The 21,558-nt window shown below is 39.5% G+C and overlaps 1 protein-coding gene across 48 annotated transcripts in view; it reads left to right on the top strand.

The window, feature by feature from the left end:
- The window catches only part of slo (calcium-activated potassium channel slo), a 1,069,848-nt gene that overhangs the window by 1,001,733 nt on the left and 46,557 nt on the right, over window positions 1-21,558 (top strand). For 34 of the 48 annotated variants that reach the window (XM_071687050.1, XM_071687052.1, XM_071687045.1 and 31 more), the window contains 2 exons: window positions 4,015-4,128; window positions 9,682-9,920. In XM_071687050.1, coding sequence (XP_071543151.1) covers window positions 4,015-4,128; window positions 9,682-9,920 — 353 coding nt within the window. The remainder of the gene's footprint in view (window positions 1-4,014; window positions 4,129-9,681; window positions 9,921-21,558) is intronic. The other 14 variants (XM_071687084.1, XM_071687090.1, XM_071687083.1 and 11 more) reach the window with 3 other exon arrangements.

Here is a 21,558-nt window from a genome sequence, read left to right on the forward strand (position 1 = left end):
TAAGACAAAGACTGTTAGAGTTTATAGGATTAGCAGATGGATACAAGGTTGTGAAATATAGGAATAAAAAGGGAAATGCATGGTAGACAAATGAAATTAGAAATGCTGTCGAATTAAAGTAAAAGGCATATGGCAGATTGCTCAAAAGGAATGTACCAGTAGAAAGTCAGCAAAGGAGGAGGGAAGAATATGATATGTGGAAGCAGAATGTTAAGAAGCCGAAAGAGGAAAGCAAAGAAAGAGTAGATGAAGATCTTGAAAGTTAGAGTGAAAAGCTTAGGAAAAATAAGAAGTTGGACTGGAGGGAGGTGAAAATGGAAAAAGGTGGATGTAATAGTGGATACATTAATGTAAGAAGGAAGGGGAGTTGAAGTACAGATGAATGTGGGAGAAGGTGAGGGAGCAGTTGTTACGTGCATGGGTCTGGAGGATGGAAGGGAGAGGATACAAGTGCAAGGGCCTGTAGGAAGAAGGGAGGTATACAAGGAGGATACTGAGCCTAAAGGTAGGAAAGGCATCTGGAGTGGATGGGATTATGGCTGAAATGCGAAAGTATGGTGGAGAAAGTGTAATACAGTGGATGCATCTTATATGTAGTTAGCATGAAATCAGAAGGCTGTGCTTGAGGATTAGGTGAAAACTATTATTGTTCCTTTATTCGAAGAAAAAGGGACTAAGGATGTATGTAGCAGCTATAGGGGAATAAGGTTGTTGAGTATACCAGGAAAAGTATATGCAAAAGTCGTGATTGATAGAGTGACAGAAGTGACTGAATCTAGAATAAGAGAGGTGTAAGTGGTTTTTAGGAAAGTTAAGGGATGTGTGGAACAAAGTTTTGCGGTGAAAGTGACTGGAAAAAGTATGTATCTCTTTTTTATCCAGAGATAATTTATGACAGAGTCAAGTGAAATTCTTTATAAGATGTGTCAAGGATATATGGGCAAGGGGATGACTGTTGGATGGTGTGAAAGCCTTCTGTAGAATAGCAAATGCATGTGTAAGGGTGGATGGAGACTTGAGCGCAATTTTCGGTTTACATGTGGATGTGAGGCAGAGCTGTTTGATGTCATTATGTCTTTTTAACACATATTTGGATGGAATGATAAGGGAGGTGAAAGCAAACTAGGGAAGGAAGGGGGAGATTAAGTGTGACTGTGACGTATGGTGGCTAGTGACAAGGCTGTTTGTGGTGATACTTTGTTGTGTGCTGAGAGTGAAGAGGAATTACAGAAGGTTGTAAGTGTGTTTTATGATGTGTGTAAGTCAGGCAATTAAAGGTGAATGAGAATAAAAGTAATGTAATGGTGTTTGAAACAGAGTGAAAGTATAAATTTTGCAAAACCCAATGAAATGAAAGAAGAAGATGTACCAAACTTTACTGTAGATATAGGTGGAGAAAGACTGGAAGAGATGAAAGAATTTAGATATTTAGGAGCTATCTGAGGTAATGTTGGTGAGATGAAAGTAGAGGTAAAGGAGAGAGCACTACAGGGTAGAAGAGTCAGGGTCCCTTCATACAATAATGAAGAGTGGTGGAGTAAGTATGGAAGTGAAGAAAGGATTAAGGAAAAGCAAATTCCTCCCAACCCTGAGCTATGCAGCCAAAACATGGACCTGGCATGAATCACAGAAGTCAAGAATCCAGGCCGTGGAAATGAGTTATGTAAGAGGAGCATGTGGAGTGACTAGATGGAATGAAGGAAGAAATGAAGGTATGTATGAGAGATTTGGTATAACAGGGAATGCAAAGGGAATGAATTGTGGAGTGGTAGAGTGGGTGAAACATAATACTTTTGAGGTGGTTTAGTAAGGTGGTAAGAATGAAAGATGGAGAATTTACATGGAAAGTGAATGGCAGTTTAATTAAAGGGGTTCATGTAAGAGGAAGACCACCTGTGACATGGGGAAATAGAGTGGGAGAGTACTGGGGAGAGAGAAATGGTGGAAGAATGCATGGAATGATGTATGCGAGGGAGGCATGTAAGGAGAGGGATAAGTGGAGATTCTTTTGCCATGACTACCCCTTTGGTGGGAGTTCCCATAGGTGATGGGCCTCAGAGACTTAGATGGATAGATAGATAGAAGACTTTGGAAATAATAGAAATCAAAAAACTAGGAAGATAATTGGAAGAGTTAGACCTGTCATGTTTCTTTAGGATGGGCTGTATCTGTGTAGAAAAAGTTGTATGTGTAGGGAAAAGTAAAACTGACAAGTATGCATGGATGCAAGATCTTTTTTATTTTGGAGTATTTTATTTTTCTATTTTTGGAAAATATTTCTAAGTGTAACCATATTCTTCGACTCTCTCTACAGCTGGACTCTTATTAAGTTTTCATTTCTAGGATTATGACAAACTATTCAGATTGAACTTTCTGTAATTGTAATGAAGTTGAAGATATGGTGGTCACTAATTTCCAGTTATTCACCAACTTCACAAAAATGTATCAAATATGATTGGTATTTAGGTTTAGGATAAACTCACACTGACTGATCTTAAGTTTGATGAACAAAACAGGCTTCAACTAACCAGTCAGAGAACTCCCTTTAGATCTACCTATGTTGACCATTAGATTGATATTTCTTGAAATTCTAATGCACTATAATAAACCAATTCTTCTCATGCACTGTACTATACTAAGTTATACTATACTACACTGTACTATATATGTTTCTTCAGTATAAAACAGATCAATAGATTATTCCCTTTGCTTTAGAAGTCTGTTCACTACTTCAAATTTCATTTCTTTATCGTTCATGTTGTAAATTCATATAATAAATCATCCATGTCATATTCTGCAGTGCTAAGTCTAACCACATTCAGAATTTTCCTTTGTTTGGTAGAACATTTCCTCCTTTCTTTTGTAGCCTGTCCGTGTTCCAGATGTTATACCCTGAGATATATGTTTTAGAAGTGACTTTTTTGTTTGGTTATCCATGATTGGTGTTATGATCATACCTGGGATTTCTGCATTAATACACATAATCAGCCAATTGAGTTTTAATTCAGCATTTCAGGTACTTCCACAAAATACTGTTAGAGTAGTTCTGGGAGTTTTATCAGTTTTTAAGAACTTAATGATTTGCATCTTACATTAGCTAGTGGCATGCCTGAGTTGAAGTTACTTTGGCAAGATATTGGGGAAGGATTTGCCTGCATACTTGATCTGATATGTCTTACCTGACCTGATATGACCCTTTGTACCCTACTTCATGTCATCTTGCCTGACTTTGTCCTTCAGGTTACAGTTTAAGTGTGTATCTCTTATCATTTACTTATTTCTTTTGTGTTTGTTGTTGTAGATATTTTCATGTTAATTTCCAATACTGTGCCTAGGTAAGCTGTATCACTCACAATGCGGTATATTCCATTTCAAGCAAATAACTTTCTTTCGCTATGGAATGCTCTCCAGTCATCAGTAGTATGCTATCCTCCCTAGATTATGTTTCATTTACCCTGTTATTGATACCAGTAATATTAGTCTCCTGTTATTATCATTGAAGTCTTGGATTAGTTCTTCATACTTTCCCATTAATTCCTCATGCTTAATCTTGACAACAGTGTCTGTGCTTGCATGGGCCACAAATAATGCATCTTTTGCTGTGTTCCATATGATATAGATTTGCCCAATATATTCCACTTTAGCTCCAGGGTAACTGATTCTGATCTTTTTTCGTCCTTGTCACACAAAATTCTGTATTGTGATGCCTTATTATGGAATCACTTTCATTGACTATTAATTTGTCTACAATCTGATATCCCAATACCTGGAAATTGTTAGAAGTCTTGTTACTACTATTGTCATGGGAAATCTTACTCTGAACTTATTCCTGACTACTATAGAATTTCTTCTTTCATAAAGTGTTCCTCCACCTTATGTCAAGGTTTATAATCTTAAGACTGACATCCCTCTCTATCACATGCATTTATTGCCTTTACAGTAGTCTCCCTATAGTCACTTTAAGATTTCATTACTCTGTCACTTACCCAACTCATTTCTTCCTGCAAATTACAGAAAAGGCAGACTCCCAGCACAACATCTCGAGTGTAGAAAAAGTCCTTATTCCATCCCACAAAGAAAGCAAGGGCAACGTGGAGCTGGAGCCATTGTGTAGAGCGCTTAAATCAGGTAGAATACTAAGTGACCTGACTGACTAGGTTGAAGTAAAACTCAGGACGTCTTAATTCTTTGAAGGCTCTGCTCTGTTTTCTAGACACTTCTTATAAAACGTATTTCATCTCAAGCACTACTTGCTTTCTTTTCTTAAGCAGATTTCCATATGTGATGTCTTAGATATCCGAGCTTCAGTACATAAAGACTAGATCCAGTAATGGTGGCATGCCTCTGCCCATAATCCTAGCATGTTCAATGATATATTGGTACAAAACGTTTTTTGTACACTTTTTAGGAATTTGCATTGGTATAAATCTTCATCCTGTTCAGACACTAACTGAATTTGTCAGTCTTTCTCTCTGTAGTGAAAATACCTTGTGACAATCCATCATTCTGCATGGCTAATCTTGATGCTTATTCACCATCCTGATTGCTACCTTTTCATTTTTGTTAAGAATCCCTTAAGGTTCCTCATTCCTTTTTGAAGGATGATATACTATTAGAGGAATTAAGCAGTATATGTTACAGTTTGCCTTGATCCATATTGTCTGAATGGTTCAGTTTCTACCAGTACCTCTTGGAATATGAGTCCATCTCACCAGATGGACTTATCCTGCCTCTTTTGTCATCTTTTACTCTTCTTATGACCATGTAAACTTCAAAAAAGATTGTGAGTGATTCAGCTTCCTTAATAGATTAGTGTCACTGATGCCCATGACATTCAGCTTAATATTATGTATGTGATTTTAGAATTCTTTACCACTACCCTCTAAACTACCCATATTTATGCATATATATTATCCTCAGTATGTTCCAGTGCTGAATGTGAACTGTACTGATGGGATACTGTTGATTTTTCTTTTTCTTCTTTTGGATGATCTCTTTAATACTTTTCACTCCATCTCTGCTTTATTTTTTCATAAAGATACATTTTTTTTATTTCTTGTGATTCACCAGGTTGTGGACCTGTCTTACCTGTTTTCTTCCAGTTTGAATTTATGTTTAGGATTTTACATTTTTCTCACTGAATTTTTTAATAACTCTTGTAGTTTTTATATCCAAATCAATTTTTTTCCATTTCTAGAATCTCATGTATTGTTTTTAATCTTTGAGGATTCTGTCTCCCCTTGACCTGTCCATCTTCAAGACCTAATATCATGACCAGTTTGTTTATCACTACTTTTTCTTTATGATCCTGATAATTATTGAAAGAATCCTTTCTTTATGATCCTGATGATTATTGAAAGAATCCAGCAACACCACCTTTTCCATTACTGTAATGTCAACTACTTGTGTGCTTTTTAATTTTTCCAGTTATTTATTTCTTGCTTTTGAGGGGAGATATCAAGTTTGAAAAAGTTCTACATATCGTGGACTATCGTAATTGAATTTTTTATATATACCAGTGGTCATACACTTCAAATACATGTGCTGTTTAGAAAATGTTAGATCAATCCTCATAAGCTAATGATTGTTGATTACCTTTCTAATGGAATTTTTTTTTTTAATCAAAGTTTTAAGGGTAGGTGTGGAAAACATATGAGAGAAGAAAGCTGTAATGATGATAATTATCAAGAGATATTTTCCTACCCCAAATTCTCTCATCCAAGTTTTCTTCATGCATTTCAGTGAGAATGCAAGATTTTAAAGTTCACAAATCAGTATGAATTTAAATACTTTGTGTATTACAAAAAACTGTCTTGATAATTCTCTTCTTACTTAGATATATGTATTGCATTTTATTTCTAATACTTTAGATAATGTTTGCAGTTGAGACAAATTTTTTTTCATCACTGAAAAATTAAAGTGGAGGTAGTTGACTGTAACTCGCAAAAAACTGATTTTCTCCTAAATTAAACAAATGAAATTCTTTTTGTTTGTTTGATTTCAGTTGTTTATAAAAATTTTGGCCAGTAAATAATGGAAAAACTGAATTTCAAGGTCACCAAAAAAGAAAGAGATAAATGACTGCAAAGTTCTATGAACTCATTTGCTCACCTGCCCAGTATGAAAAAAACTTCGTCTCTCCCATTAGAGGCTCCAGTCATGGACAAAAGTCCACATCAAGGATGGGCCTTAAATGAAGTATAGAAAGGATTATGAGTGGTAAAAGAAGAGACAAGGGAAAGCATTTACAAATTTATAGAAAGTTAAACAAATGCCTTTTAAAATGTGCCAGTTCATATTCGTTCGAAAAGATATAAGGGGGTAGAGAGTTCCAAAGCTTTAAGGTGTAGGGAAGGAAACAAAACAGCCCACCCATGAGTTTCTAGCAGCCACATGATAATCATGTGATACATATCAAGCCTTAGCAGTGGATGGAACTGTGGATGTGGTAGTGTGTCACAGTGTGGGGGAGGGGTTGAAGGTTCTGGGAGTGATGAAGAATGTGTGGAAGGAGAGAATGTTATCTCGGAGAGAAAAATGGGTATATTTGAAGGAATAGTAGTTCCAACAATGTTTTGTGGTTGCAAGGCATGGGCTATAGATAGGGTTTTATGAAGGAGGGTGGATGTGTTGGAAATGAAATGTTTAAGGACAATATGTCCTGTGAGGTGGTTTGATCAAATAAGCAGTTAAAGGGCAAGAGAGATGTGTGGAAATGAAATGAATGTGATTGAGAGAGTAGAAGAGGATATGTTGAAATGGTTTGGACATGTGTAGAGAATGAGTGAGGAAAGATTGATGAAGAGGATATATGTGACAGAGGTGGAGGGAACAAGGAGAAGTGGAGACCATATTGGAGGTGGAACGATGGAGTGAAAAAGATTTTGAACAATCGGGTCCTGAACATATAGGAGGATGAGAGGCATGCAAGGAATAGAGTGAATTGAAACGATGATATATACACATGTATATATTCATACTTGCTTGCCCTCATCCATTCCTGTCGCTACCTCGCCACACAGGAAACAGCATCACTAATCCCTGCTTCATCAAGGTAGCTCCAGGAAAAATAGAAAAAAGGCCACATTCATTCACTCTCAGTCTCTAGCTGTCATGTGTAATGCACCGAAACCACAGCTCCCTATCCACATCCAGGCCCCACAGACCTTTTCATGGTTGACCCCAGATGTTTCACATGCCCTGGTTCAGTCCATTGACAGTGTGTCAACCCTGGTATACCACATTTTTCCAACTTACTCTCTATTTATAATTCATTTAATCATTGCCATAAAGGTCCCAAGGGTGTCAGTTAATGGGGAGTCTACTGTACCTACAAAACTCAAATGGCTCAAGACAACATTTAGAAACTTGATTTATTGCTGTGGGTCATACAGTCTCAGCACTTAAGTGTAGTTATATGTTGTCAAAAAAAAGATCAAGACCTAGTATGTTTGCATCCATTTCTGAAAAATATCTATTCAAAATTCAGAATAATTCTGAAATGTTTACCTAGTCCTTTTAAGAGAAAGTTAAAGAAAAATTAAGGGAAAATAAGAAATCTTACTGGATGAAGGTGAGAAAGGAAACACATGGATGTAAGAGTGAAAAGTTTATGTGAAAAGTATGGAAGGGAAGTTGCTGAATCAAAAGGAGGCAGTGATGGAGAGAGCAATTTGAGGAAGTGACTATTGTAGGAGGTGAGGCAGCAGTTGTTATGTGCATGGACGTGGAGGATGGAAGCAAGAGGGTACAAGTGGAAGGGCCTGTAGTAAGAAGGGAGGTAAAAAAAATGATGATCAAGCTAAAGGTAGGAAAGGCATTTTGAGTGAATTTTGGCTGAAATGCTGAAGTATTGAGGAAAAGTATGATTGAGTGGATAAATTTGGTATGTAAATTAGCATGGAAACAGAAGATTATGCCTGAGGATTTGGTGAATGCTATCATTGTTCCCTTATTCAAAGGAAAAGGTCCTAAGGATTTATATAGCAAATGTAGGGGAATAAGTGTGTTAAGTGTTCCAGGAAAAGTAAATGCAAGAGTGCTTATTAATAGAATGATAGAAGTAACTGAATACAGAATAAGTTAGGAAAGGTAGGGGATGTGTGGATCAGATTTTTTGTGAAAATGACTGAAAAAGTGTCTAGAAAAAGGTAAGAAGCTGTATGCAGCTTTTATGGATCTGGAGAAAGCATACGATGATATGACAGAGTCAAGTAGAATGTTTTATAGGATGTATTAAGGATACATGAGGTAGCACATCTGTTGGATGGTGTAAAAGCCTTTTACAGAGTAGCAAATGCATGTGTAAGAATGGATGGAGAGTTGAGCAAAAGTTTCAGTAGGTGTGAGGCAGAGCTTTGTGATGACTGCACTACTTTTTTACACATATATGGATGGAGTGATAAGAGAAGTGAAAGCAAAACTAGGGGAAGGAGGTGTAGCAATAGAATATGGCAGGGAGGTATGGTGGCTAGTGACAAGCCTGTTTGTGAATAATGCTGTGTTGTTTGCTAAAAGTAAAGACAAGTTGTGGAAGGTTGTAAGTATATTTCTTCATTTCATGTAGTCATACCACATGCTCCTCTCAAATAGCTCATTTTGACAGCCTAGATTCTTGACTGTGACTCCACATACCCAAATTACCCCAAAGTATTACTTTTCACCCACTGTACCACTGCACAGTTCAGCTCCACAAAAGATAGGTGTTCAGATCTTGTTTGTGCAAACAGTTATCCAGTGCAACATGTTGGTGTTCATTTGCAATATATAAAGCATATATTTGGTGGAATCATTAGGTGAGATAAAATTACAGTTCTATACTGCTCAACAAATCTGACAATGCAAAGAAATAAAATGGCAGTGGCCTGCACAATACTACTGTCTAACCCATTTGTCTCTAATATTGTCAGTTTTTGTTCATCTGGGAAGTTGCTATACGCACTCAGGAGGGTGCTGCTGGCATCAGTCTATACATGATTTTTGTGCACATTGTAGGATCTGTTGGCTGGCCATAGCTGGCAACCCAAACAAAGATTAAGTCATGGAAGCTGCCTGGCATCCTCAGTAACCCACTAGTAACCACAGTGGGCAGTTAGTATCCTTTTCCTAGGACTCACTATGGCTTTGGTACTCATTACTGCTTATAACATCCACTACAATCTACAGTGTCCATGTCTATAGTACAAAGGATTGGCCAACCCAATGAATAATGTGCTTTTCCTAAACTCCTTAACTACTAATTGTTAACTCATAATACAGGAGAAAAAACTGGATTAGATTGTTTTTTGTGCACTTTATCGCATGAATAAGAAAACACAGTGTAGGGAAATTTTAGGATTGGTGAATCTAGTAGATAATATAGTTTTTTCTCAACCAAGAATAGGTACTTCATAATTCACAAGAATTTTTTTCATTTTTTGTGTACTTCACTATGATAATAATAAGAATATTCTTGATATTTTTAACACATGTATGGAAGCTGAAAGATACATTACACAAAAGGGTTGATAGGATACTGTGAAAGCAAGCAAAAACCTAAATATACTGTAGAGCCCTTAAGTTCAGAGCGTTCAGTTTCTTATTACCAAAGGAAGGATTGTAAATGATCAAATATTTTTGTATTAATAAATAGATAATGTAATTCAAAATTTGTATGCTAAATTCAGTGTTTGTATGACCCAGCAGACCCGAGTGGTGGTGGTGACACACTTAGTCCTCTTGGGTCACCTATAGTACTTCAGCGGCGTGGCTCTGTCTATGGTGCTAACGTCCCTATGATCACAGAATTGATAAATGACAGCAATGTGCAGTTCCTTGACCAAGATGATGATGATGACCCAGACACTGAACTCTACCTGACACAACCATTTGCTTGTGGCACTGCCTTTGCTGTCTCTGTACTAGATTCTCTCATGTCCACAGTAAGTAGTTTGATCTACCTTTCATGTCCATTATGTGCTGTGTTTCCTTCCTAACCCCTTTCTATCTCTCCTACTTCCTATTGTGATAATAGGACATTAACCATGATAATTATTACAATTCTTCATGTTTATGGCATATCTTTCCCCCAGTTGCTTATATCCATAAAAGGACTATAGGCGACTAGAGGGGACAGGAGCGGGGGGTTAGAAATCCTCCCCTCCTTGTATTTTAACTTTCTAAAATGGGAATCAGAAGAAGGAGTCACGCGGGGAGTGCTCATCCTCCTCGAAGGCACAGATTGGGGTGTCTCAATGTGTGTGGATGTAACCAAGATGTGAAAAAAGGAGAGATAGGTGGTATGTTTGAGGAAAGGAACCTGGATGTTTTGGCTCTGAGTGAAACGAAGCTCAAGGGTAAAGGGGAAGAGTGGTTTGGGAATGTCTTGGGGGTAAAGTCAGGGGTTAGTGAGAGGACAAGAGCAAGGGAAGGAGTAGCACTACTCCTGAAACAGGAGTTGTGGGAGTATGTGATAGAATGTAAGAAAGTAAATTCTAGATTAATATGGGTAAAACTGAAAGTTGATGGAGAGAGATGGGTGATTATTGGTGCATATGCACCTGGGCATGAGAAGAAAGATCATGAGAGGCAAGTGTTTTGGGAGCATCTGAATGAGTGTGTTAGTGGCTTTGATGCACAAGACCGGGTTATAGTGATGGGTGATTTGAATGCAAAGGTGAGTAATGTGGCAGTTGAGGGAATAATTGGTATACATGGGGTGTTCAGTGTTGTAAATGGAAATGGTGAAGAGCTTGTAGATTTATGTGCTGAAAAAGGACTGGTGATTGGGAATACCTGGTTTAAAAAGCGAGATATACATAAGTATACATATGTGAGTAGGAGAAATGGCCAGAGAGCGTTATTGGATTGCGTGTTAATTGACAGGCACGCGAAAGAGAGACTTTTGGATATTAATGTGCTGAGAGGTGCAACTGGAGGGATGTCTGATCATTATCTTGTGGAGGCAAAGGTGAAGATTTGTATGGGTTTTCAGAAAAGAAGAGAGAATGTTGGGGTGAAGAGGGTGGTGAGAGTAAGTGAGCTTGGGAAGGAGACTTGTGTGAGGAAGTACCTGGAGAGACTGAGTACAGAATGGAAAAAGGTGAGAACAAAGGAGGTAAGGGGAGTGGGGGAGGAATGGGATGTATTTAGGAAAGCAGTGATAGCTTGTGCAAAAGATGCTTGGGGCATGAGAAGCGTGGGAGGTGGGTTGATTAGAAAGGGTAGTGAGTGGTGGGATGAAGAAGTAAGATTATTAGTGAAAGAGAAGAGAGAGGCATTTGGACGATTTTTGCAGGGAAAAAAATGCAAATGAGTGGGAGATGTATAAAAGAAAGAGGCAGGAGGTCAAGAGACAGATGAAAGAGGTGAAAAAGAGGGCAAATGAGAGTTGGGATGAGAGAGTATCATCAAATTTTAGGGAGAATAAAAAGATGTTCTGGAAGGAGGTAAATAAAGTGCGTAAGACAAAGGAGCAAATGGGAACTTCAGTGAAGGGGGCTAATGGGGAGTTGATAACAAGTAGTGGTGATGTGAGAAGGAGATGGAGTGAGTATTTTGAAGGTTTGATGAATGTGTTTGATGATAGAGTGGCATATATAGGGTGTTTTGGTCGAGGTGGTGTACAAAGTGAGAGGGTCAGGGAGAATGATTTGCTAAACAGAGAAGAGGTAGTAAAAGCTTTGTGGAAGATGAAAGCCGGCAAGGCAGCAGGTTTGGATGGTATTGCAGTGGAATTTATTAAAAAAGGGGGTGACTGTATTGTTGACTGGTTGGTAAGGTTATTTAATGTATGTACGATTCGTGGTGAGGTGCCTGAGGATTGGCAGAATGCTTGCATAGTGCCATTGTACAAAGGCAAAGGGGATAAGAGTGAGTGCTCAAATTACAGAGGTATAAGTTTGTTGAGTATTCCTGGTAAATTATATGGGAGGGTATTGATTGAGAGGGTGAAGGCATGTACAGAGCATCAGATTTGGGAAGAGCAGTGTGGTTTCAGAAGTGGTAGAGGATGTGTGGATCAGGTGTTTGCTTTGAAGAATGTATGTGAGAAATACTTAGAAAAGCAAATGGATTTGTATGTAGCATTTATGGATCTGGAGGAGGTATATGACAGAGTTGATAGAGATGCTTTGTGGAAGGTATTAAGAATATATGGTGTGGAAGGCAAGTTGTTAGAAGCAGTGAAAAGTTTTTATCGAGGATGTAAGGCATGTGTACATGTAGGAAGAGAGGAAAGTGATTGGTTCTCAGCAAATGTAGGTTTGCGGCAGGGGTGTGTGATGTCTCCATGGTTGTTTAATTTGTTTATGGATGGGGGGTTGTTAGTGAGGTGAATGCAAAAGTTTTGGAAAGAGGGGCAAGTATGCAGTCTGTTGTGGATGAGAGAGCTTGGGAAGTGAGTCAGTTGTTGTTCGCTGATGATACAGTGCTGGTGGCTGATTCATGTGAGAAACTGCAGAAGCTGGTGACTGAATTTGGTAAAGTGTGTGAAAGAAGAAAGTTAAGAGTAAATGTGAATAAGAGCAAGGTTATTACGTACAGTAGGGTTGAGGGTCAAGTCAACTGGGAGGTAAGTTTGAATGGAGAAAAACTGGAGGAAGTAAAGTGTTTTAGATATCTGGGAGTGGATCTGGCAGCGGATGGAACCATGGAAGTGGAAGTGAATCATAGGGTGGGGGAGGGGGCGAAAATCCTGGGAGCCTTGAAGAATGTGTGGAAGTCAAGAACATTATCTCGGAAAGCAAAAATGGGTATGTTTGAAGGAATAGTGGTTCCAACAACGTTATATGGTTGCGAGGCGTGGGCTATGGATAGAGTTGTGTGGAGGAGGGTGGATGTGCTGGAAATGAGATGTTTGAGGACAATATGTGGTGTGAGGTGGTTTGATCGAGTAAATAATGTAAGGGTAAGAGAGATGTGTGGAAATAAAAAGAGCGTGGTTGAGAGAGCAGAAGAGGGTGTTTTGAAATGGTTTGGGCACATGGAGAGAATGAGTGAGGAAAGATTGACCAAGAGGATATATGTGTCGGAGGTGGAGGGAACGAGGAGAAGAGGGAGACCAAATTGGAGGTGGAAAGATGGAGTGAAAAAGATTTTGTGTGATCGGGGCCTGAACATGCAGGAGGGTGAAAGGAGGGCAAGGAATAGAGTGAATTGGAGCGATGTGGTATCCCAGGGTTGACGTGCTGTCAGTGGATTGAATCAAGGCATGTGAAGCGTCTGGGGTAAAACCATGGGAGGCTGTGTAGGTATGTATATTTGCGTGTGTGGACGTATGTTTATACATGTGTATGGGGGGGTTGGGCCATTTCTTTCGTCTGTTTCCTTGCGCTACCTCGCAAACGCGGGAGACAGCGACAAAGTATAATAAAAAATAAATATAAAAAATATATATATATATATATATATATATATATTTTTTTTTTTTTTTTTTTTTTTTCAAAACTATTCGCCATTTCCCGCATTAGCGAGGTAGCGTTAAGAACAGAGGACTGGGCCTTTACCTGGCCCAATTCTCTGTTCCTTCTTTTGGAAAATTAAAAAAAAAACGAGAGGGGAGGATTTCCAGCCCCCCGCCCCCTCCCCTTTTAGTTGCCTTCTACGACACGCAGGGAATACGTGGGAAGTACTCTTAATCCCCTATCCCCAGGGATAATATATATAATATATTTTATATATATATATATATATATATATATATATGTATATATATATATATATATATATATATATATATATATATATATTTTATATATATATATATATCCCTGGGGATAGGGGAGAAAGAATACTTCCCAGCATTCTTACTTGTCGTAAAAGGTGACTAAAGGGGACGTGAGAGGGGGGGCCGGAAACCCTTCCCTCCTTGCATTTTAACTTTCTAAAAGGGGAAACTGGAAAAAGAGTGAAATATCGAATAGTATGAAAAAAATATATACATACACATGTGTAAGGGCGGGATGGTCCATTCTTTTGTCTGTTTTCATGCGCTACCTCACTAACACGGGAGACAGCATCAGAGTATAATAAATAGATAAATAGAAATACATGTAAGGGGAGTAGGGGAGGAATGGGATGTATTTAGGGAAGCAGTGATGGCTTGCGCAAAAGATGCTTGTGGCATGAGAAGAGTGGGAGGTGGGCAGATTAGAAAGGGTAGTGAGTGGTGGGATGAAGAAGTAAGATTATTAGTGAAAGAGAAGTGAGAGGCATTTGGACAATTTTTGCCCGGGAAATAAATGCATATGACTGGGAGATGTATAAAAGAAAGAGGCAGGAGGTCAAGAGAAAGGTGCAAGAGGTGAAAAAGAGGGCAAATGAGAGTTGGGGTGAGAGAGTATCATTGAATTTTAGGGAGAATAAAAAGATGTTTTGGAAGGAGGTAAATAAAGTGCGTAAGACAAGAGAACAAATGGGAAACATCAGTGAAGGGGGCTAATGGGGAGGTGATAACAAGTAGTGATGTGAGGAGATGGAGTGAGTATTTTGAAGGTTTGTTGAATGTGTTTGACAATTGAGTGGCAGATATAGGGTGTTTTGGTCGAGGTGGTGTGCAAAGTGAAAGGGTTAGGGAAAATGATTGGTAAACAGAGAAGAGGTAGTAAAAGCTTTGCGGAAGATGAAAGCCGGCAAGGCAGCGGGTTTGGATGGATTTGCAGTGGAATTTCTAAAAAAAAAAAAGGGGGTGACTGTATTGTTGACTGGTTGGTAAGATTATTTGATGTATGTATGATTCATGGTGAGGTGCCTGAGGATTGGCAGAATGCTTGCATAGTGCCATTGTGCAAAGGCAAACAGGATAAAAGTGAGTGCTCAAATTACAGAGGTATAAGTTTGTTGAGTATTCCTGGGAAATTATATGGGAGGGTATTGATTGATAGGGTGAAGGCATGTACAGAGCATCAGATTGGGGAAGAGCAGTGTGGTTTCAGAAGTGGTAGAGGATGTGTGGATGTGATGTCTCCATGGTTGTTTAATTTGTTTATGGATGGGGTTGTTAGTGAGGTGAATGCAAAAGTTTTGGAAAGAGGGGCAAGTATGAAGTCTGTTGTGGATGAGAGAGCTTGGGAAGTGAGTCAGTTGTTGTTCGCTGATGATACAGCGCTGGTGGCTGATTCATGTGAGAAACTGCAGAAGCTGGTGACTGAATTTGGTAAAGTGTGTGAAAGAAGAAAGTTAAGAGTAAATGTGAATAAGAGCAAGGTTATTAGGTACAGTAGGGTTGAGGGTCAAGTCAACTGGGAGGTAAGTTTGAATGGAGAAAAACTGGAGGAAGTAAAGTGTTTTAGATATCTGGGAGTGGATCTGGCAGCGGATGGAACCATGGAAGTGGAAGTGAATCATAGGGTGGGGGAGGGGGCGAAAATCCTTGGAGCCTTGAAGAATGTGTGGAAGTCAAGAACATTATCTCGGAAAGCAAAAATGGGTATGTTTGAAGGAATAGTGGTTCCAACAACGTTATATGGTTGCGAGGCGTGGGCTATGGATAGAGTTGTGTGGAGGAGGGTGGATGTGCTGGAAATGAGATGTTTGAGGACAATATGTGGTGTGAGGTGGTTTGATCGAGTAAATAATGTAAGGGTAAGAGAGATGTGTGGAAATAAAAAGAGCGTGGTTGAGAGAGCAGAAGAGGGTGTTTTGAAATGGTTTGGGCACATGGAGAGAATGAGTGAGGAAAGATTGACCAAGAGGATATATGTGTCGGAGGTGGAGGGAACGAGGAGAAGTGGGAGACCAAATTGGAGGTGGAAAGATGGAGTGAAAAAGATTTTGAGTGATCGGGGCCTGAACTTGCAGGAGGGTGAAAGGCATGCAAGGAACAGAGTGAATTGGATTGATGTGGTATACCGGGGTCGATGAGCTGTCAATGGATTGAATCAGGGCATGTAAAGAGTCTGGGGTAAACCATGGAAAGTTCTGTGGCGCCTGGTTGTGGAAAGGGAGCTGTGGTTTTGGGCATTATTACATGACAGCTAGAGACTGAGTGTGAACGAATGGGGCCTTTGTTGTCTTTTCCTAGCGCTACCTCACACACATGAGGGGGGAGGGGGATGTTATTCCATGTGTGGCGAGGTGGCACTGGGAATAAATAAAGGCAGACAGTATGAATTATGTACATGTGTATATATGTATATGTCTGTGTGTGTATATACATGTGTACATTGAGATGTATAGGTATGTATATTTGAGTGTGTGGACATGTATGTATATACATGTGTATGGGGGAGGGTTGGGCCATTTCTTTCGTCTGTTTCCTTGCGCTACCTCGCAAATGCGGGAGACAGCGACAAAGCAAAATAAAGATAAAATATATATATATATATATATAGATTTGATAGAGATGCTCTGTGGAAGGTATTAAGAATATATGGTGTGGGAGGCAAGTTGTAAGAAGCAGTGAAAAGTTTTTATCGAGGATGTAAGGCATGTGTACGTGTAGGAAGAGAGGAAAGTGATTGGTTCTCAGTGAATGTAGGATTGCGGCAGGGGTGTGTTTAATTTGTTTATGGATGGGGTTGTTAGGGAGGTGAATGCAAGAGTTTTGGAAAGAGGGGCAAGTATGAAGTCTGTTGGGGATGAGAGAGCTTGGGAAGTGAGTCAGTTGTTGTTCGCTGAAGATACAGCGCTGGTGGCTGATTCATGTGAGAAACTGCAGAAGCAGGTGACTAAGTTTGGTAAAGTGTGTGAAAGAAGAAAGTTAAGAGTAAATGTGAATAAGAGCAAGGTTATTAAGTACAGTTGTGTTGAGGGTCAAGTCAATTGGGAGGTAAGTTTGAATGGAGAAAAACTGGAGGAAGTAAAGTGTTTTAGATATCTGGCAGTGGATCTGGCAGCGGATGGAACCATGGAAGTGGAAGTGGATCATAGGGTTGGGGGGGGGCGAAAATCCTGGGAGCCTTGAAGAATGTAAGTCGAGAACATTATCTTGGAAAGCAAAAATGGGTATGTTTGAAGGAATAGTGGTTTCAACAATGTTGTATGGTTGCAAGGCGTGGGCTATGGATAGAGTTGTGCGCAGGAGGATGGATGTGCTGGAAATGAGATGTTTGAGGACAATGTGTGGTGTGAGGTGGTTTGATCGAGTGAGTAACGTAAGGGTAAGAGAGATGTGTGGAAATAAAAAGAGCGTGGTTGAGAGAGCAGAAGAGGGTGTTTTGAAGTGGTTTGGGCACATGGAGAGAATGAGTGAGGAAAGATTGACCAAGAGGATATATATGTCGGAGGTGGAGGGAACGAGGAGAAGAGGGAGACCAAATTGGAGGTGGAAAGATGGAGTGAAAAAGATTTTGTGTGATCGGGGCCTGAACATGCAGGAGGGTGAAAGGAGGGCAAGGAATAGAGTGAATTGGAGCGATGTGGTATACCAGGGTTGACGTGCTGTCAGTGGATTGAATCAAGGCATGTGAAGCGTCTGGGGTAAACCATGGGAGGCTGTGTAGGTATGTATATTTGCGTGTGTGGACGTATGTTTATACATGTGTATGGGGGGGGTTGGGCCATTTCTTTCGTCTGTTTCCTTGCGCTACCTCGCAAACGCGGGAGACAGCGACAAAGTATAATAAAAATAAATATAAAAAATATATATATATATATATATATATATATTTTTTTTTTTTTTTTTTTTTTTCAAAACTATTCGCCATTTCCCGCATTAGCGAGGTAGCGTTAAGAACAGAGGACTGGGCCTTTACCTGGCCCAATTCTCTGTTCCTTCTTTTGGAAAATTAAAAAAAAAACGAGAGGGGAGGATTTCCAGCCCCCCGCTCCCTCCCCTTTTAGTTGCCTTCTACGACACGCAGGGAATACGTGGGAAGTACTCTTAATCCCCTATCCCCAGGGATAATATATATATATATATATATATATATATATATATATATATATATATGTATATATATATATATATATATATATATATATATATATATATATATATATATATATATATATATCCCTGGGGATAGGGGAGAAAGAATACTTCCCACGCATTCTTACTTGTCGTAAAAGGTGACTAAAGGGGACGTGAGAGGGGGGGCCGGAAACCCTTCCCTCCTTGCATTTTAACTTTCTAAAAGGGGAAACTGGAAAAAGAGTGAAATATCGAATAGTATGAAAAAAATATATACATACACATGTGTATGTGGGCGGGATGGTCCATTCTTTTGTCTGTTTTCATGCGCTACCTCACTAACACGGGAGACAGCATCAGAGTATAATAAAATAGATAAATAGAAATACATGTAAGGGGAGTAGGGGAGGAATGGGATGTATTTAGGGAAGCAGTGATGGCTTGCGCAAAAGATGCTTGTGGCATGAGAAGAGTGGGAGGTGGGCAGATTAGAAAGGGTAGTGAGTGGTGGGATGAAGAAGTAAGATTATTAGTGAAAGAGAAGTGAGAGGCATTTGGACAATTTTTGCAGGGAAATAAATGCATATGACTGGGAGATGTATAAAAGAAAGAGGCAGGAGGTCAAGAGAAAGGTGCAAGAGGTGAAAAAGAGGGCAAATGAGAGTTGGGGTGAGAGAGTATCATTGAATTTTAGGGAGAATAAAAAGATGTTTTGGAAGGAGGTAAATAAAGTGCGTAAGACAAGAGAACAAATGGGAACATCAGTGAAGGGGGCTAATGGGGAGGTGATAACAAGTAGTGATGTGAGGAGATGGAGTGAGTATTTTGAAGGTTTGTTGAATGTGTTTGACAATTGAGTGGCAGATATAGGGTGTTTTGGTCGAGGTGGTGTGCAAAGTGAGAGGGTTAGGGAAAATGATTGGTAAACAGAGAAGAGGTAGTAAAAGCTTTGCGGAAGATGAAAGCCGGCAAGGCAGCGGGTTTGGATGGATTTGCAGTGGAATTTCTAAAAAAAAAAAGGGGGTGACTGTATTGTTGACTGGTTGGTAAGATTATTTGATGTATGTATGATTCATGGTGAGGTGCCTGAGGATTGGCAGAATGCTTGCATAGTGCCATTGTGCAAAGGCAAACAGGATAAAAGTGAGTGCTCAAATTACAGAGGTATAAGTTTGTTGAGTATTCCTGGGAAATTATATGGGAGGGTATTGATTGATAGGGTGAAGGCATGTACAGAGCATCAGATTGGGGAAGAGCAGTGTGGTTTCAGAAGTGGTAGAGGATGTGTGGATCAGGTGTTTGCTTTGAAGAATGTATGTGAGAAATACTTAGAAAAGCAAATGGATTTGTATGTAGCATTTATGGATCTGGAGAAGGCATAAAATAGAGTTGATAGAGATGCTCTGTGGAAGGTATGAAGGATATATAGTGTGGGAGGCAAGTTGTTAGAAGCAGTGAAAAGTTTTTATCGAGGATGTAATGCATGTGTACGTGTAGGAAGAGAGGAAAGTGATTGGTTCTCAGTCAATGTAGGCAGAGGTGTGTGATGGCTCCATGGTTGCTTAATTTCTTTATGGATGGGGTTGTTAGGGAGGTGAATGCAAGAGTTTTGGAAAGAGGGGCAAGTATGCAGTCTGTTGTGGATGAGAGAGCTTGGGAAGTGAGTCAGTTGTTGTTCACTGATGATACAACACTGGTGGCTGATTCATGTGAGAAACTGGAGAAGCTGGTGACTGACTTTGGTAAAGTGTGTGAAAGAAGAAAGCTGAGAGCAAATGTGAATAAGAGCAAGGTTATTAGGCACAGTAGGGTTGAGGGTCAAGTCAATTGGGAGGTAAGTTTGAATGGAGAAAAACTGGAGGAAGTGAAGTGTTTTAGATATCTGGGAGTGGATTTAGCAGCGGATGGAACCATGGAAGTGGAAGTGAATCATAGGGTGGGGGAGGGGGCGAAAATTCTGGGAGCGTTGAAAAATGTGTGGAAGTCGAGAACATTATCTTGGAAAGCAAAAATGGGTATGTTTGAAGGAATAGTGGTTCCAATAATGTTAAATGGTTGCGAGGAATGGGCTATGGATAGAGTTGTGTGGAGGAGGGTGGATGTGCTGGAAATGAGATGTTTGAGGACAATATGTGGTGTGAGGTGGTTTGATCGAGTAAGTAATACTAGGGTAAGAGAGATGTGTGGTAATAAAAGGAGTGTGGTTGAGAGAGCAGATGAGGGTGTTTTGAAATGGTTTGGACAAATGGAGAGAATGAGTGAGGAAAGATTGACCAAGAGGATATATGTGTTCTGAGGTGGAGGGAACGAGAAGTGGGAGACCAAATTGGAGGTGGAAAGATGGAGTGAAAAAGATTTTGAGTGATCGGGGCCTGAACATGCTGGAGGGTGAAAGGCGTGCAAGGAACAGAGTGAATTGGAATGATGTGGTATATCGGGGTCGACGTGCTGTCAGTGGATTGAACCAGGGCATGTGAAGCATCTGGGATAAACCATGGAAAGTTCTGTGGGGCCTAGATATAGAAAGGGAGCTGTCATTTCACTGCATTATTACATGGCAGCTAGGGACTGAGTGTGAACGAATGTGGCCTTTGTTGTCTTTTCCTAGCGCTACCTCGCACACATGAGGGGGGAGGGGGTTGTAATTTCATGTGTGGCGAGGTGGGGATGGGAATGAATAAAGGTAGACAATATGAATTATGTACATGTGTGTATATGTATATGTCTGTGAGTGTATATATATGTATGCATTGAGATAAATAGATATGTATATTTGCGTGTGTGGACGTGTATGCATATACATGTGGATGTGGGTGGATTAGGCCATTCGTTCGTCTGTTTCCTTGGACTACCTTGCTGACGCGGGAGACAGCGACAAAGCAAAAGAAATAAATAATATATATCTTTCTTTCACACTATTCGCCATTTCCCGCATTAGCGAGGTAGCATTAAGAACAGAGGACTGAGCCTTTGAGGGAATATCCTCACCTGGCCCCCTTCTCTGTTCCTTCTTTTGGAAAAATTAAAAAGAAAATAGAGAGGGGAGGATTTCCAGCCCCCCGCTCCCTCCCCTTTTAGTAGCCTTCTACGACACGCAGGGAATACGTGGGAAGTATTCTTTCTCCCCTATCCCCAGGGATAAAATATATATATATATATATATATATATATATATATATATATATATATATATATATATATATATATATATATATATATATATCCCTGGGGATAGGGGAGAAAGAATACTTCCCACGTATTCCCTGCGTGTCGTAGAAGGCGACTAAAAGGGAAGGGAGCGGGGGGCTGGAAATCCTCCCCTCTCGTTTTTTTTTTTTTTTTTTTTTTTTTTTTTTTTTTTTTTTTTTTTTTAATTTTCCAAAAGATGGAACAGAGAAGGGGGCCAGGTGAGGGTATTCCCTCAAAGGCCCAGTCCTCTGTTCTTAACGCTACCTCGCTATCGCGGGAAATGGCGAATAGTATGAAAAAAAAAAAAAAAATATATATATATATATGTATATATATATATATATATATATATATATATATATATATATATATATATATATATATAATGTATATGAATATATTGTTGACTGGTTGGTAAGGTTATTTAATGTATGTGTCTTATGGTGAGGTGCCTGAGGATTAGTGGAATGCTTGCACAGTGCCATTGTACAAAGGCAAAGGGGATAAAAGTAAGTGCTCAAATTACAGAGGTATAAGTT

The sequence above is a fragment of the Panulirus ornatus genome, chromosome 43 (genome assembly GCF_036320965.1).
Source record: "Panulirus ornatus isolate Po-2019 chromosome 43, ASM3632096v1, whole genome shotgun sequence".
In the NCBI taxonomy this organism is placed as follows: domain Eukaryota; kingdom Metazoa; phylum Arthropoda; class Malacostraca; order Decapoda; family Palinuridae; genus Panulirus; species Panulirus ornatus.